This window comes from Nomascus leucogenys, chromosome 13 (genome assembly GCF_006542625.1).
Source record: "Nomascus leucogenys isolate Asia chromosome 13, Asia_NLE_v1, whole genome shotgun sequence".
In the NCBI taxonomy this organism is placed as follows: Eukaryota; Metazoa; Chordata; class Mammalia; order Primates; family Hylobatidae; genus Nomascus; species Nomascus leucogenys.
The window spans coordinates 91,822,297-91,838,784 of record NC_044393.1 but is presented as its reverse complement, the minus strand read 5'-3'; the positions used below and the strand labels follow the sequence as shown (position 1 = coordinate 91,838,784).

At 53.2% G+C, this 16,488-nt stretch overlaps 1 protein-coding gene across 3 annotated transcripts; it reads right to left on the bottom strand.

The window, feature by feature from the left end:
- Window positions 1-20: 20 nt before the first annotated feature.
- On the bottom strand, window positions 21-15,984 carry EPHB6 (EPH receptor B6). Of its 3 annotated transcripts, XM_003270845.3 has the most exons (20): window positions 15,677-15,984; window positions 9,983-10,117; window positions 9,039-9,152; window positions 8,335-8,413; window positions 7,841-8,041; window positions 7,468-7,532; window positions 6,422-7,196; window positions 5,538-5,693; window positions 4,848-5,204; window positions 4,559-4,683; window positions 4,093-4,255; window positions 3,542-3,656; window positions 3,214-3,266; window positions 2,903-3,022; window positions 2,524-2,771; window positions 2,104-2,277; window positions 1,150-1,299; window positions 709-902; window positions 431-586; window positions 21-319 (listed from the first exon to the last, which is right to left on the bottom strand). In XM_003270845.3, exons 5-20 carry the CDS (start codon window positions 7,938-7,940, stop codon window positions 211-213), a joined length of 3,060 nt encoding a protein of 1,019 aa, XP_003270893.2. In that variant the 5' UTR covers window positions 7,941-8,041; window positions 8,335-8,413; window positions 9,039-9,152; window positions 9,983-10,117; window positions 15,677-15,984; the 3' UTR covers window positions 21-210. The 3 variants fall into 3 exon arrangements, with proteins under 3 accessions (XP_003270893.2, XP_030681859.1, XP_030681860.1); XM_030825999.1 differs by lacking the exon at window positions 15,677-15,984 and having other exon boundaries at window positions 2,104-2,274; window positions 9,983-10,113; XM_030826000.1 differs by lacking the exons at window positions 7,468-7,532; window positions 8,335-8,413; window positions 9,039-9,152; window positions 9,983-10,117; window positions 15,677-15,984 and adding an exon at window positions 7,329-7,405 and having other exon boundaries at window positions 7,841-7,906.
- Between the last annotated feature and the right edge of the window lie 504 nt (window positions 15,985-16,488).

Sequence of the window (16,488 nt, the reverse complement as noted above, 5' to 3'; positions counted from 1 at the left end):
GAGGCCTCACCACACCGAACTTGCAAATTCCCTTCTTTCCCTTTAATGAGGAGGGGGCTGGTGGAGAGGAGGAGGACCGGGGAATGCAGCCATCGGGAGGGTCGGGTTTGGTGTGGGGCATCTCTCTCAGAGGCTGTTGGAGCCCGGCTCACGTCCCACACGTCCCTTCTCGGACCAGTGTCCAGGGCTGAGTCACGGGCATCGTCATTCTCAGACTTCCACTGAGCCCTGCTGCCTCAGGTGTTGCTGAAGGAGCTGGATGTGGTGCAGCAGCTTCTTCTGGTGGCCAGCCAGGGTGATGCCCAGGGCAGGCAGGTCTCTGGTAGGGAGGGAGGGGATCAAATCTGGGCCAGCTTCTCCGAGATCCCCCATACGACCCCCCAGCCAGGGGCCTGGAGCATTCGCCCCCACCCCACCACTCCCTGCTTACTCCAGGCTGAGCTGAGCCACATCACTGAAGGTACAGAGGCCAAACTTGGAGAAGTTGTCCTGGTAGCACTCCAGTCCAATGGCTGAAAGCCAGGCCTGGGGTGAGTCCAGACAAGGAAAGTCCAGGGCCACAGGGGTCAGAAGGGCCTGGGAAGGCCTAAGAGGGGAGGGGCAAGCAGGGTCAAGGTCTCCTCTTCATCTTAGCCCCTCTCCTCAGTTTTCTTTAGGTTTGCATCTACCCTCCCTGGCTTTCCCAGGCTCTAGCCCCAAGCTCCAGACCTTTCCCCTGGGTCCCCGCCAGCCTGCAGGGTATCTGGCTTGCGGATCATCTTGTCGAATGCAGCCACCAGCTGGTCAAAATAAGGCCGCCGGGCACGGTCCTTCTGCCAAGTGTCCAACATAAGTAGATGTAATCCAGGAGGACAGCCTGGAGGCGGGGGCAGCCGGAACTCCTGTTCTATTGCATTTAGTACCTGGGGGTCAGAGAAAGACTATGACGATGGGAAGTTTTGTTAGTAGAGGGGAGTACTTTGTTGGGTAAGAGGGTGGGCTGGAATCTGGTGGAGCATGAGGTTGGAGTGGAGAAGGAACTCGAAGAAATGGTAATCCAAGAGCCATGAGATCTTAGAATACAAATGGAGTAGAGAATGGAGGTCCTAGAATGTTCCAACCTGGGAGGGATCAGGGTGGGAAATCAGCAGTGTCTAGGTCGGTGCTCACCTCCTGCTCACTCATGTCCCAGTAAGGCCGTTCTCCATAACTCATCACTTCCCACATGAGTATCCCAAAGCTCCAGACATCACTGGATGTTGTATGCTTTCCATGTGCGATGACCTCTGGGGCTGCCCAACGAAGCAAACAACTTGGGCCCTGAGGGGTAAAGTCAAAAGCAAATAGTAATAATCATAGTAATAGTCACGTTCATTGAGCAACTACTATGTGCTCAGATATGTCGAGGGTTTTACATCAGGCATCTCATTTAATCCTCATAACAACCCTCTAAGGTGGATGATATCATCTCCATTTCACAGAAGCAGAAGCAATAGTCACGTTTATTGAGCAACTACTATGTGCTCAGATATGTCAAGGGTTTTACATCAGGCATCTCATTTAATCCTCATAACAACCCTCTAAGGTGGATGATATCATCTCCATTTCACAGAAGCAGAAGGAATAGTCACGTTTATTGAGCAACTACAATGTGCTCAGATATGTTAAGGGTTTTACATCAAGCATCTCATTTAATCCTCATAACAACCCTCCAAGGTGGATGATATTATCTCCATTTCACAGAAGCAGAAGGTGAAGCTTAGAGAAAGTGAACTTGTCCAAGGTCACAGAGCTGGAGAGCAGAGTGTTAAGAATTTGTACCCAGCTGTGCTGACTCTGGAGTCTGTGTAATCTCCACAATGGGGGAAGGGCAGGAGGTAGCTCTAGATTGTTGCAGGTCTCCTCCCCTCCTTCATCCCCTTTCTTTGTCTTGATCCCTGAAATCCCTCAAACCCCCTTGCCTAGGCTTCCATCTCCCCATCACACAGGACAGCCTCCCTCCTTTTAGGGAATATGACATCCCAGCTGAGGTACGTACCCCAGATTCCAGTTCACCCCCCACCCCAGCACCTGCTGGGGCATGCCACAAGGCCCCAGGCTGTGCCCCCAAGGCTGTGCTCTCACCTGAGGACTGTGGCCAAGACGGGCCACCTTGCACACCAAGTGGCTATTCACCAGCACGCTGTGGGCAGACAGCGAGCGATGGACGAAGGCAAAGCTGGACAGGTACTGCATGGCAGCAGCCACTCCCCGCTGCATGGCCACCAGCTGCAGGCTGCTGAACTGGCCCTCCCGTTGCTGAGGGGCAGGGGCAGGGGCAGGGGCAGGGGGCAGAGGTCAGTGATCGGAGACAGGGGGAGACCTCGACATACTGCGCAGCAGACACCAGCATGAGAGGGGGAGGGTGTGGAATCAGAAGATGGCTGGGAAGGAAGGACAGAGGCCATGCGAGGTGGGGTGGTAAGAAGCAAAGACAGAGGACCCTGTCTCCTGGAAGCTTTCCTGGACCCAAGGACCCTCCTCCTTCACCCAGGCTGGACTGACCCTGAGGAAGCTGTCCAGGGGGCCAAGCTCCATGAACTCCGTCAGCACCATGAGGGGTCTGCTCTTGGTGACCACACCCTCCAGCCGCAGGATGTTGGGGTGCTGGAACTGACCCAGCACCGCGGCCCGGCCCAGGAAGGTCATCTGCAGGCTTTCGGCGCCCCCGGCCCACAGGGCCTGGATGGCCACAGTCTGCTCCCTCCGTCCCCGCGGCTGCAGGCGGCCCCGGCGCACTTCTCCAAAAGAGCCTGGGAGAATAGGTGTAGGTTGGGGTGGGGATCAAGGCTCACAGCATCCTGCTGTGTTTGGATGGGACTCTGGCCAGGGGCGGCCACAAGGGAGCCCCGTCGCTCAGATCCCTGCCTTGCCTCTGCTGTACCTGTCCCAATGACCTCCTCAATCTTGATATAAGCAGGATCAACCTCCCGGGCAAGTTCTCGGATGGCCTGGCAGGGGTCCTCGTAGGTGGAGGGGTCGATGTAATACTTCACCCCGAGTCCTGGAGGGGTGTGGAGTATGTTATGAGCGTGTTGTGAAAGGCAGGGCTGCCCGCGCACCCCAGACATGCCCACTTACTTCCAGAAGATTGTGCCAAGGAGTGCCCTCAATCTTGAGGGGATCCAGCCTTGCCTGCCATGTGCCCCACCCATGTATTCCCCAGCCCCACCCATTTCCTCTCCTCATCCCCACCTGGGCTGCTGTATTGCTGCAGCTGCTCTGTGTAGCCAGTCCCACGCCGCTTCCTGAGGAACAAAACAGTGACAGGGGATGACGCTCCCATCTCCATTCCCTTGCTGTCCCCTTGTCACCCTCGCAGACTGCTCTTTAGTCGGTCTGTGGAGGGGGGACGCCAGCCTGGCCCTCCTGCCCACCTCCACGTGGGGCCCAGGGCAGGGGCTGGCTGACGGGAGGAGTGCCAGTGTGAGGTTTCTGCAGCGGGCTCCAGACTTGGCAGGACTTGAGGTTTGGCTGTGGAGTTAATGGTGCTGGGCAGAGTTGGGCAGGGGTGGGGACTCACCGCTGGAAGACAACCGCCAGCACGGTGATGGCTGCCAGCAGGAGGAAGGCCAAAGCCCCCAGGATGGAGCCGATCACCAAGGAGAGTCTCTCCGGAAGCTGGGAGGACAGCTCCCCTGGGGGACCAGCCGACAGGGTCACAGGTGGGCCAGGTCTCTCACAGGTGCTTGTTCATGTGCCCAGGCACCCACACACACCACAGGCACACACAACACGCACGCGCATGCTGCAAACCTCCCACATCCATGCACAGGGACACACAACACACACACACGCCCACGGCCCTCCCACAGCCACACACAGGGACACACAACACACACACACATGCCCACAGCCCTCCCACATCACACTCAACATGCATACATACCCTACAACCCCCCATCTCCCCGAGTAGCCCCTAGGTCAGCTGCTGAGCAAAAGGCACTCTCCTTTCCCACAGAACTTCTGGTTGGAAAGCACTGGGCCAGGGTTCAAGGCCGGACAGTCCCTGGGCCTCTCCTCACTACCCATTTGGGCCTTCACCTGCCCATCTGGCCCCTGACCCCCGCTCACCTTGAGGAAGCGTCTGGAAATAGACTTTGCCCCCATAGGGGCCGTGGCCGGCAGCAGTCCGGGCCCGCACCTGGAAACCATAGATGTGGCCAGGGCTCAGCTGTGTCACGGTGGCAGTGTTGGTCTCGCTGGTCAGGGTGACGGAGTGGGATTCGTCTTCTGCCTGGGGGTGACAGCCACTCACTCCCTGCTTGGCCCCCTCTTGCCCCTGCTTCTGCCCCTAAGGCCCCCAGCCACCCTCCCTGGTTGACAGGGCTCTCAGACACATGCCCAGTGCTGCAGGCTTCTGGGCACCTCTCCTTGCTCATTCAGCCTCTGGCCTCCACTGTGGGGACTGTGAGCTCCTGCCAGCCCTGTTGCAGACCCCTCATTCCTCCTGCACACCTGGGCACCTCTGGGCCCCACTGTGGGGACTGTGAGCTCCTGCCAGCCCTGCTGCGGACCCCCACCCCCTCCTCCTGCGCACCTGGTCATAGTAGCGGAGCTGATAGTCCAGGATGTTCCCATTGGTCTGGTCGGGCTGCGGCCAGGATACCGTAATGCTGTTGGATGCCCGGCTCACCTGGTGCACCACAGGGACAGCAGAGGGCACTAGAGCGCAAAAGGAAAATTATTACGGGGATAGGAGTCCCTGGGAGCACGGTCAGCCTTGAGGGGAGGGTGGCAGGGGTGGACCAGGCTGGAGATCAGGAGTAGGGAAGGGGGCGCAAAGGAGCTGAGGCAGGGGATCCTGAAGGCCAAGGAAAAGGGCTCACCTTCATGGCTGGTGCTGACATTGATGGCTGCAGCCTGAGGAGGGTCAGGGCTGAGCTCAGACACCCCATTGACAGCCTGCACCTCTAAGATGTAGGGTACATGTGCCCGGAGTCCCCCCACTAACACTCGGCTCTCAGTCAGGCCTCTCTGGCGAGGGTCGAAGTGGACCTCATCCCTGCAGCGGCGACAAGTGCCCCCACCACCGCTGGCAGGCTCCTGGCGGCCTTCACACTCCTTGCACACGACATTGAAGAGCAGGTCTCCTCGACCCCCCAGCTCCCGAGGCAGGCGCCAGTGTAGCATGAGTGCTGAGCCTTGCACCTCAAACCAAAGCTCCTGGGGAGCCGATGGAGGACCTGGGGGGCCGGAGGATATGGTAGTCCAAGGGCCAAGAGGGCAGGAGTCGTGGGGGTGATTGAGGAAGGAAGGAGCCAGGGGAGGGTGGGTGGCCCATAGGGGAGGAGACAGAAGAGCATGGGGTGGGACCCATGCCAGAGAGGCAGGATGTGGGCCCAGGGAAGGATGGGTCAGGGAGAGAAGGGGGTGGGGACAGGGAGGGGAGGAAGCCAAGAAAATAGGGGAAAAACAAGTCACTCCAAACGCAAAGAGCCCCCAGTGTTGCCTGCTCCCCCCACTTCTGGCCCCTCTCCCAGTCTCTTTCCCATTGCAGGGCTGGGTGAGGAACTCACCAGTGCAGGGGGCCTCTGGTGGGTCGGAACTGGCCCGGTAGAAGCCCTCCAGGCAGGGGCAAACGGGGGCTGCTTGGTTGGGAGCGTGGCTGCGGGCAGGGCATGGTGAGCAGGGAGCATTCCCAGCAGAAGCCTTATAGAGCCCCCGTGGGCAGGCTGAGGAGGCAGAGAGGAGAGTGGGGGCGTCACACTCGCGCTGTCCACCCACCCTGAGCTCCCAACACACAGCAGGTAGGTATCCTCGCAGCCTTCTCTTCCCCAGAGCTGGTTCTCCTTTTCTTCCAAGACTGAACCCCACCCTCTCTTCCCTCAGGCAGAGATTTCTTCTGCCAATTGCTGGGACAGAATTGCATTTCCATGGATGGAGAAAGTGAGGTGCGGTGGGGGCTACAGACAGGCCCAGTGCCAGATGTGGGTGTTCCCGGCTTATTGCATAAGCTCCCTCTGCGGAGGCCTGCTGCTGCAGTCATTCTCCCTAGCTGCCATCCACTGTCTTCCTCTACTTGCGTCCCTGTCACCTGGCCCAGCAAGGCAGGGACCCTCCCAACAAAAGGGCGAATGGGAACCAAAGGACTCTATTCCATAGTAACCCTGGAGCTGGAGCTAAACTCCTTTTGGTCTCCATCACTTCTCAGGCCTGAAGACTTAGGAGAAGGCAATTGCTGTGAAAGACTCCAGAAGATTCCAGAAATTTCAGATGAATGGGTGATAGCAAGTTTGAGTGCTTTAGGAAATAAAATTAGGGAAAATTGGGGTCCTTTCCTAAGATGGCTTATTCCTGACCTTTTGCAGATAAAATGAATTTTGGGGTGTTCAGAAGAGGAGCCCAAAGGCTGGGGGTGGGTGGGAGGTGTCAGGCAAGCACAAGACGAGTGGGCTCTCACCTTGGCAGGCCCTGTCTCCTCGTGCTGGTTGGAATCCAGGCTGGCAGCGGCAGCCTCCGACAGCTACCATCCACTTGCCCTCCCCGTTGCAGTGCAGCCTGGGGGGGCTGCCTCCCGCCTGGCCCCCTACTCCATCCTCCTCTGGCTCTGCATGAGCCACACAGGTGCCCACAGCTGCCACCAGGGAGGCCCCCCCAGCCCCACTGGCCTGAGTCTCTGGAAAGGAGGCAAAGGATCGGAGCACGGCGGGGCAGGTGTAGGAGAAGAGCCTGACAGCAACCAGGGCCAGGCAGGCTCCCGTGTCCTGGAAGGCCACGTAGAAGCCGCGTTGGGTGAGAGGCCCAAAGCTCCGCTCTTTGACGTTCAGTTGCAGTCCAGCCCGCTGCCCAGCCCCGTGGGGTCCCACAGCCCACGCTGCAGAGGAAGAAGAGGAGGAGGAGGAGGAGGGAAAGCTCTCGTCTGCTGCAATTGTGTCCACCTTGGTCCAGCGTTTGAGGTGCCAGGAGGAAACGCTGTCAGGGCTGTCGGGCTCCTCAGCCTGACGGTAGTAAAGGGTGAAGGTCTCCCGGCAGGTGCCGCCGCTCACGCCCAGGCTGGAGCATGCCCGCACAGAGAAGTGGAGGCGAATGTGCGCCCTCTGGGCCCCGCGCCGCTCCACAAAGTGTGTCTGCAGCCAATTGTCCTGCCCGGTGCCTGGAGGGGCCCCTGCCACATGACATGCCTCAAAGGTCCGAGTCAGGCGTCGCTGGTCGTCCAGAACACTCACCTCGTCCCACTGCAGGAAGGGCCAGGAGAAGCTTTAGGGGCTCCAGGCTTAAGCAAGGCGAGGTAGAGGGTAAAGGGAAGGGGACGTTATCTCTTCCACTGAGACTTAAAATTAATGACAAGCAAAGCAGATAGAGGATACCTTGAAATCTTGGTGCTCTAGAGGGAGGGATCCTTTTCCCATAATCCTCACCCAGGGTTTCCTTCATGAATTCCACTCTCCAGGGAACAGGGAGGGGCAGGGACAAGGGATTCAGGTTCAGAATCAGAGTGGCACTCACCCCCCCTGGTGGGTAGGTGAGCCAGCCAATCTCAGATGTCTCTCCAGTGGTGTCCAGCAATACCTCTGCCCAGAAATAAGAGGGGCACACAGTGGCCAAGCCTCCAGCCAGCACTGCCAGCCCCTACTCTATTCCCACCGGGAACAAAAGAATGCCCCCCCCCCCCGGGCCCATGTCTTTACCAGCAGGAGCACAGCTGTCTGTCAGGGTCCTTTCTCTGACAAATCTGATGTGGGTCTTCATTATCCTCACCACGCCTTTCCCTTGATTGATGTCTTCACTCTTATCTACCTTTTCTAAATCTTTCCCACTTCCCCCTTGCACTGGGTCTGTATGGCAGGTCGGGGTTCTCCTGTTCTCCCCTCCCTCTTACCTTCCAGAGCCAGAACTGAAGACACCAGGAGCAGCACCCATAAGCTACACACCATGCCCGCCAGTCTGTTCCCTAACTGGGCAGCCCCTTCAGTAGCCATGGGACATCTTCAGGGCGTCCACCATCGCCCCAGCCACCACCCTGCTCCTGGGTGGGGCTGCAGCTTTTGCAAGACTCAGGGTGTACAGCTAAGCTTGCTTCCTGAGGAGACACACAAGACCAGAAGAGGCAGGTGGGAAGAAAGTGTTTCTTCATATACAGCCCAGGCTCCAAAAGCTGACCCCGTGTCTGTGTCTCCTCCTACAGCTCTCAAATCGCCCCAGCACCCACCATGGGACAGAAGCCAGGTTGCCTACTGCCTCTCCTGAGCCTGTGCACATTTGACCATCTTGGAGTGTTCATGCTTACTCCCTGTGTGGCCCTGTCGCTGTGTTCATTTCTCACAGCTCTCACTCCTAGAAGTGGGGCAGAGGGTGTTTCTGGGTCAATCTTACCCTTTTTTTTTTTTTTCTGCAAGAGGTTATTCCAGTTCTTTCTCTTCATTTACTCTCCTCCCTTCCTCCAACAGCCACCCTGTATTGGAAGTTAGAAGATTTTCATTAAAGGCAGCTGGTTAAGAAGCTGCTGCATCCTACGGACACATGAATTGAATCCTCACAACACCGCCCCACCCCGGATGGACCTGGATGCTCTAGAAATTTCAGAGGGGCAGTGAAGCAGTGAAGCGGGAGGGACACAGGAAGATGGCTGTGGGGTATGATGGGAGGGAAGGGACCAGAATAAAAGCAGAAAGAACACAGGCATGAAGATTCAGTCTGATAAATGAGACAGTGCAGGGAGGGGGCAGAGCTATGGAGGTCTGGCATACACTTTGTGAACAAAGATCCTCATGCCCCAAGGGGTGCATGTTTTCCTAGAGCTTACAGAAGAATAACCCTATGGCTTTTACATATGAAAAGATGCTTCTCGTTTGCTCACATTGAAAGGAAAGCATGTTAAAACCACAGCAACAGGCCATTTGTTATAGAAGGAATATTTGTGCCTCCCACCCCCACCATTCATATGTTGAAATCCTAACTCCCAAGGTGATGGTATTAGGAGGTGGGGCCTTTGGGAGGAAATTAGGTCATGAGGGTGGAGCCCTCACTGATCATGAGATTAGTGCCCAGATGAAAGAGACCCCAAAGGGCTTTCTCACCCTTTTTCTGCCATTCGAGGACACAACAAAGAGGGCAGTCTGAAACCTAGAAGAGAGGCTTCGCCAGGAACTGACCATGCCGGCACCCTGATCTTGGACTTCCCAGCATCCAGACTGTGAGAAAGATATTTCCATTGTGTATAAGCTACTAGGTCTATTGCACTTTGTTATGGCAGCCACAGTTGCCTAAGACACCATTTTTACCATGTTGGAGAAGGTATGGGAAATAGGTTCTCTTGTACATACTCTGCTTGAGTCCAAATTGGAATATTCTCTTGGGAGGACAATTGGGTAATACCTTTCCAGCAGCTACATTGTAAGAATGTTTCCTTCAGGTACTGTATACTTGTATGGGTTTGCACAGATGTTTGAACAAAGACATTAATTGCAAATTGTTTATAAGAGAAAAGGCTGTAAACTAACTGTCCATCAATTGGAAGACGGTTAAAAATTATGGCACATCCTTAGAAAGAAATATGGGCAACTGTTTATGCACTAATATGAAAATCATTTCCAAGTGAAAGTGGGACAAAGGAGAACAGTGTAAAGTAAGCTCCCCTTTGTTAAGAAGGATATATACACATACATATGTATGGAAGGATATCTATGGAAGAGCACCCAAAACCTGTGAAAAAGGCAAAGGAAGTGGACTGAGACCCAGTGCAAGGGAGACTTACTTTCATTGGATTCTCATTAATTGTATCCGTTTAAATTTTTGCATTCTTAAACTCTTGCATGTGTATTATTCTTTCAACTAAATCATTAAAATTTTCTTTAAGACTATAGGATAATAAGTACTTAGTAAAGTTAATCAAAACAGTGTTCATACCCTCTTAATGCCTTCTCAGAACTAGGTAGTAAGCTATCTCTTATATAAAACCTTCTTGTGCTTTCAGAAGGCACACCATTAAGCTCATGAGCAAATGAACAGAAGGAATAGCTACCTCCAGTGTCACAATGAAGACAAACAGGCTGGGCACCTCCTTTGCTTGTTGATCTAGAGATTGGTGGTTCTCTATCTCTCCTCGTGTCTGAGTCTCAGAAGTCTGTGAATTGGGTGGACTATAATCCCTTTATTTCTGTGAAGAAAAAAAAGAGACATGTTGCCCAGATTGCTCAAAAGACATGGAACTGAGAGGAAAAAAAAAAAAAAGCCAATTAGAAGAGAAGTTGTGATTTGTTTTTCCTGGATATATATGGCCTTGGGATTGTTGAAAACTATGATAAAACAAAAATCAAACTATGAAACTTTAATTGTGACAAATATGAAAATCATAATTTGATTCCTGCTAATTTTTTTCTGGTACTGCGGGCTGTGCTCTCCATGAAGTTATCATGGAAAGACACCATTTCTACATATGTGTGGGCTGATGTAGAGTGGGCATCTGCCAACTAGCCCCTGAAACTCACCTTTTATACATCTTTAACCCTATTTGTGAAATAGAGAGTTCAATTTACAGCCTATGGAGACAAGTAAGGAGCATTTCCATATGGAAAATTGCTCTTAAGTAATGTTCTTTGCAAAAATGTCTGAAATGCTACTAGGATCCTTCACAGATGAAATAAATGCTTTGGAGAGGAACGGGGAGATCATGAAGTAAAAAGCAGGCATAGCTATTAAATTCTGTAACCTTGGCACCATCACCAATGGCTGTTTAATAAATATCCTAAAGTAATTCATGTTGTAAGTGCATCCCCCCAAACTCTCAATGGCTTAATTTGGAGATGTGCTTGACACACTGAAGCAAACCAGAGTCACAGAGTCCTTAGAAATACTGTTATCAGGGAAAGAAAATGCCAGCAGCAGGTTTTTAAACAATGAAGGCTATTTTACCATTTGCCAAGAAGTTATTCTTTAAAATAGTCTCTTTCTTTCACCCAGAACATGGATGGATTCTGTAATCTGTACAAAGAAGAAACAGTAAGCCCTGTGTCTTCTCAAGCTTACAACTAGACAAATAATCATGAAGAAGGAACAATAAATATTTTGGAAATATTTCAATGAATTATTTTGAAAGATAGCCAAACAAGATAGAAAAGATGCGCTGCAGATAATATCAGCTGTCCAATATGGAACACTCTGGAAGATGAATAGCAAGATATTTGCTTTGATGACCCGAACTACAAGGAACACAGTCACTTGTGGTTGCAATAGGGCGTGCTTGCATAGCCTTAGCATGCCTCGTAATGACAACATGAAGCTGGCCTCCCTCCAGAAGATCCAGAAAAGAGCAAAAGCAATTATGAAACATGGATGTTAAGGCCACTCAGCTTCTGCCATCAAGAAACAGCATAAAGAAAAGAAGAAAATGGAGACACTGCCTGTGGATGGCCACTTCAGCAATTTTTTGAAATTTTACTAAGAACAAAGATATTCATTAAAAAGAAATGGTTGAGGATCTTAAAGTACCCAGAAGGATACTTCTAATGTTTGATGAGGACCTCTTTTAGATTCAGATCCAGAAGATTGAAGGTTATAAATACATTTTTTGAGAAAAAAAAAAAATTGTTGCTGAGTCAGACTAGGAAGTTCGGTGAGTTCTTGCTTATCGAACAAACCAGATAAATTCAGGACTTTTAATTTTAATATATAAAAAGAATATGGGTGTACCCCTGTTGCAGGAATCCAAATAAAGAAAAAGGAAGCTTTATTAAGATATGGAATAAATTGCTGTCAGCAAATTCATACCACTGCAGATTCTTTTGAAGCCAATTTCAAAGGCAGAAACATAAGTGACAAGAACACGGCTGCTCCACATGCCTGGAATGCTAAGTAAGCAGGACTCAGAACTTGATTTTTCAAACGAGTCTTCAATGGTTGTGGGCATGGAGCATCTTCTGCATTTGGTCCAGGAGAGCATCCCAGGAACAGGCCAGTACATGTCTCCTGCCACAGAGATGGGAAGCAGCGTCTGCACGGCCAGGCCCCTTGCTCCTCTCTCACAGCCTGCTTGAGAGTCCTCTCTCCTCCAACTTACAAAAGGAACTGGCCAGTATTTAGAAATTCTCTAACACAAGAATGTGCAAAAGAACTTATCTCCTTTAGAGAAACATTCACATTTCAGATGTGTATAAGGTTTTAAAAATATAAAACCAGAAGCAGCAGAAATGTGAATATAAAATGATGGTGGAGAGAATGAGACTGATTAGACAAAGTTTTAGGTAACAAAAATTGCAGTCTATGACTTTATAATATTTTCTCAGCTTCTTTTATAGATATATCACTTAATATCTTTTTGATACAGTAGAGACAATAGATCCACAAGCCTGCTACATCTCTTTGGTTTACAAAAATAAGACTGTTTCTTAGGTATCAAGGTTGTGTTTTGTTTTCAGAAACTGGCAAAAATTAAAGATCGAGACCATCCTGGCTAACACGGTGAAACCCCGTCTCTACTAAAAATACAAAAAAAAAAAAAAAAAAAATTAGCCGGGCGTAGCGGCGTGTGCCTGTAGTCCCAGCTGCTGGGGAGGCTGAGGCAGGAGAATGGCGTGAACCCGGGAGGCGGAGCTTGCAGTGAGCTGAGATCGCGCCACTGCACTCCAGCCTGGGCAACAGAGCGAGACTCTGTCTCAAAAAAATTAAAAAAAAAAAGAATGATTTAAAATAAATTAAATTGGTAAATCAGTAAGAATTTAAAAAATTAACCGTGCTCCAATTAAATGTAAATATGATACTTTCATGAGCAAATCAAGCTTACTTAATATAGTTTATGCACCTCAATCCACCAAGTGAATTTTTAAAGATCAAATAATGTAAGCCAAATAAGCTTGGAGGAAGGTAGGCAGAAGACATATTAGGCCATTAAAATGGGTTACTGTGGGAGGTAGAAATGAAGGATTGTAGGTGGGGGCATTAATTTTGCCTTATACATAATTCAATTATTTTTCTTGTTACAGTAAGCATACTTTATTTTTCTAATTAACATAAAATTTCATAATTAAAATCTAAACAAAAAAAATTTGTAAAGCCTAGACAAATAAGCATACGTTTACATTTTATTCACTACCCACACCCTTTTCCTTCTATGTTTCAAAATATCCAGAAATGTTCACCTATAAGAATAAGGTAGAGGTGGAGATACAGTAGGAACTGAGAATGAATGAGTGAAATAATGCCAATAAGAAAAGCAAAATAATTGTTATCTCTGGCTAGTCTTTAAGCTTCTCTCCCAAGAAGTTCAAACTGTCCCGCTGCTGACATTGTGCATGCTTCTCTTCGACGATGTCAAGCAAAGGGATGACGAGGCTATGAAGGGACAGAGGGGAACCCAGGGGACTGTCCACTGGGAACACATAGTAAAGGGCATGGACCCAAAGCAAGCCCAGACAGGAACAATTTAGTGAGACAAAGCAGGCTGCGGAGTCCAGCAGGGACAGAACGGTCCCGAGGGCAAAGGGGCTCGAGGTTTTATGTCTGGTGTGGTTGCTGGGCTGGTCCTTACACCTGTGAGCCACACAGGTCAGTGTGGGAGGGGTCAGTACCACAGGCCCTGTCCCCCATCCTGTTCCACAGCTGTTAAACGCCCAGGAAATTCCAGTATAATCCTTGCTCAGTTTAATGCCGAAGCCTCTATCCTTTAATCTCCACCTTGGAGATCTCTTCGTGCTCTGGCCTCCTGCCTTGAGAAGGATCCCATCATCAGGCTTTATGGAGGCATCCAGGACAGACAGTGAGGAGGTGGCTGTCCTCCCGCTCTTCTATTCCCTGCTTCCGTGGCTGGAGAAGCCAATTTGTAGATTACCTAGCAGAGGACAGTCCTGTGTCCCTGGAGGCCTCCAGCCCCGAGAATGTCCCCCAGAGCACTGTGACTCAGACAAATGTGCCTCCCACTCCCAGGCTGTGGAGCTGGGGGAGGCTTTTAAGATGCAGGCAGTGTCTAGGTCTAGCCAGACAGCCACTTAGAATGAGCCACTCTGTGCACTGACGGGGGGACATGCGTGGCTCTGGAAAAGAGCATAAGGGAGGGTGTTAAGGCAGGAGGCAAATGTGCCTGAGAGATGAGTAAGTGGAAGGTTGTGGAAGAAAGCCCCTGAGTGCCAGGAGTAGCACCTGCGTCAGCAGTGCCTGAGGATGTGTCTACCTGGTGGAGTGTGTAAGGGAATGTGTATGAGGTGAGGTGGGCGGGAGCAGATGCTGTCTGTGTAGACGGAGGCTGTTGCTTTCCTGTGGCAGAAGATGCACATCAGTGCTGGTTCCGGAGTGGTTCCATGGGCCCTTCTTCCTCACCTTCGGCCCCTGCTCTACCCCCAGTCTGGCTGTGAGTTGCTCTTGGCCCCAGGAGGTACTTCTGCAGAAACACCTGGGCTGGGACAGGGAACCAAGCGGGGGGCGGGGGGAGTGGGTAAAGAAAGGGAAACCTGAGGCTTCCCAAACCCTCCAGAACCTGCCATCCTCCTTCTACCTACAGTGGGGAGCCGGGTGGGAACTCAGGGTCTAGGGCCCAGGCTCAGGACAGGGTGATAGCAGAACAGCTGTCCGAGAAGGAAGATCCTGCCTTTCCCACACTCAGCCCACCTCGGCCTGTTGCTCCCCAGCATTCTGGTAACTCAGCGTCATTGCCAACCATGTTCTTGCACCCTGAATGGAGTAATAGACTCCAAACAAGTCCTCCTTCTGAGGCCACCAGGTAAGTACATAGGCACCCCCACCCTAATCTTCCTTTGAGAAAAAAGGCCCACTGCCGTGAAAAAGCCAAGTGGCCCCACTGAGCAGCACTCAGAAGCCTCAATGCTCCAATGCCCCATTACTTGGGCAGCTTCTGTGGTCTACTAACAGCCCCACACAGCTCCCTCCCACTGGTCTCTCAGCTCCGGACCATCATCTCCCCTCCTAGAGCCTCAGTCAAGTTCCCCTGGCGGGTGGAGGGCCTGGGTTAACTGGGAACAGGCTCAGCCGCTCCGCTTCATGGGCACTGCCAGGGACATTACAACATTGCTATGCTGGGTCCATGCCAGCTCCCCCAGGGATGGGAGGAGAGAGGGTGCCAGACGGCCAAGATCGGTGGGTGGGGGTGTGGGGCAAGCAGGGCCAAGCACGCAGATGGAGGGAGCAGAGTGAGGGTGGAGCTGGGGCAGGAGCACGCAATAGACTTTGGTTGCACGTTGGGGGTGATGGCTGGGCAGCAGGAACCAAGTGTTCCTTCCACCTCCAAGCTTAACTGTGGTCATGGGGCTGGGGGGGACAGTGCCTTGTGGGGAGCCGGGGACAGGTGTGTGGTCAGCCTCCTGACTCCTCCCAGCTCCAAGGGGACTGGAGTGATGCCACTGGAGTCAGAGGGGTGGCAATCCTGTTTCAAGCGTGGAGCTCCGTCTCTGCGAGGACCCTCCCAGATTAGGACTCCCAAGCCAGAGCCAGAGGAGAATGTCTGGGAACGCAACTGGGGGATCCTAACAGCAAGGGTAATGGGGTGTCAATGATGCCAGGTCAGAGTGGAGTGAGAGGGGGGTAGCTAGGTTGACCGTTTCCTCACCCTTCATGAACCCCACTCTGGCCTTGAGGAAGGCTCCTCAGTACTCCCCCAGGAAGCCACCTAGGGGCTGGGGAGCCCCACTACTCTCGCAAACCTTAATTCCTCTGTCCCCAAGCATACTGTCCCCGACCCCCACAACGCCGCCTGCTAACCCCGCGGGCTCACCTTCCCGTTGGCCGCAGTCTCTGCAGGTCTGCGTCCCCCGAGGCCTCGCAGTGGACCCGGGGCTCCTGGAGCTCGCACGGTGCCACCCGCGTCTTCTCCAGTCCAGGGACCCCGTTGCACCCGGCCCGGGTCCGTTCGGCGCCGCGGGTCTCTGATTCCGGGGTGGTCCTGACGCTGGCGGCAGGGGCTGCTCCAGAGGTGGGGCGCCGGGAGATCCTGGGGGCCCGCGTCGCGACCGCCGTCGCCAAGCTGGGTCCCGGGTCCCGCCGCCCGCTGCTCTAGAGCCGCGGCTGGAGCGAGCGCAGCCCGGCCCGCCCCCTCCGCGTCCCCTCCCAGGCCGGCCCGGCCCGCCCCTTCAGCCCCTTTGGCCGCCTTCCCACTCCCTTCTTCCGGGGAGCAGAGCCCGCCCTCCTGGCCTAGGCGATGAGTGCGCGGCGCCCGCTCCTCCGCCCCGGCGCGCGGGGGAGACGCGGGGCGCGCCCGGTGCCCCGCCTGTGCGCCGGCAAGGGGGCGGACTCCTCCCGCGGGTCTCGGCCGGGAGGATCGCACGCGTGGGGCGCCTGCAGGAAGTGCGAAGGGAAGAGGCTGTCTGTAAAGCCCCTGGGCTCGGGCTCGGGCTCGGGCTCGGGCTCGGCTCGGGTCGGACACACGCGGAGCGAAGCGCAACTGGCGGACCGTGGCGGTCCAGGGCAGGGCAGTCCCGCACACACCCCCTCGCGGCTCCCTCCTCTTCGGCTTTAACTCTAGGAACTAAAACAGTGGGGCTCCTACTCAGCTTTGAACTGAGGTGGGCGTGAGCTGAGCAAGAGAGA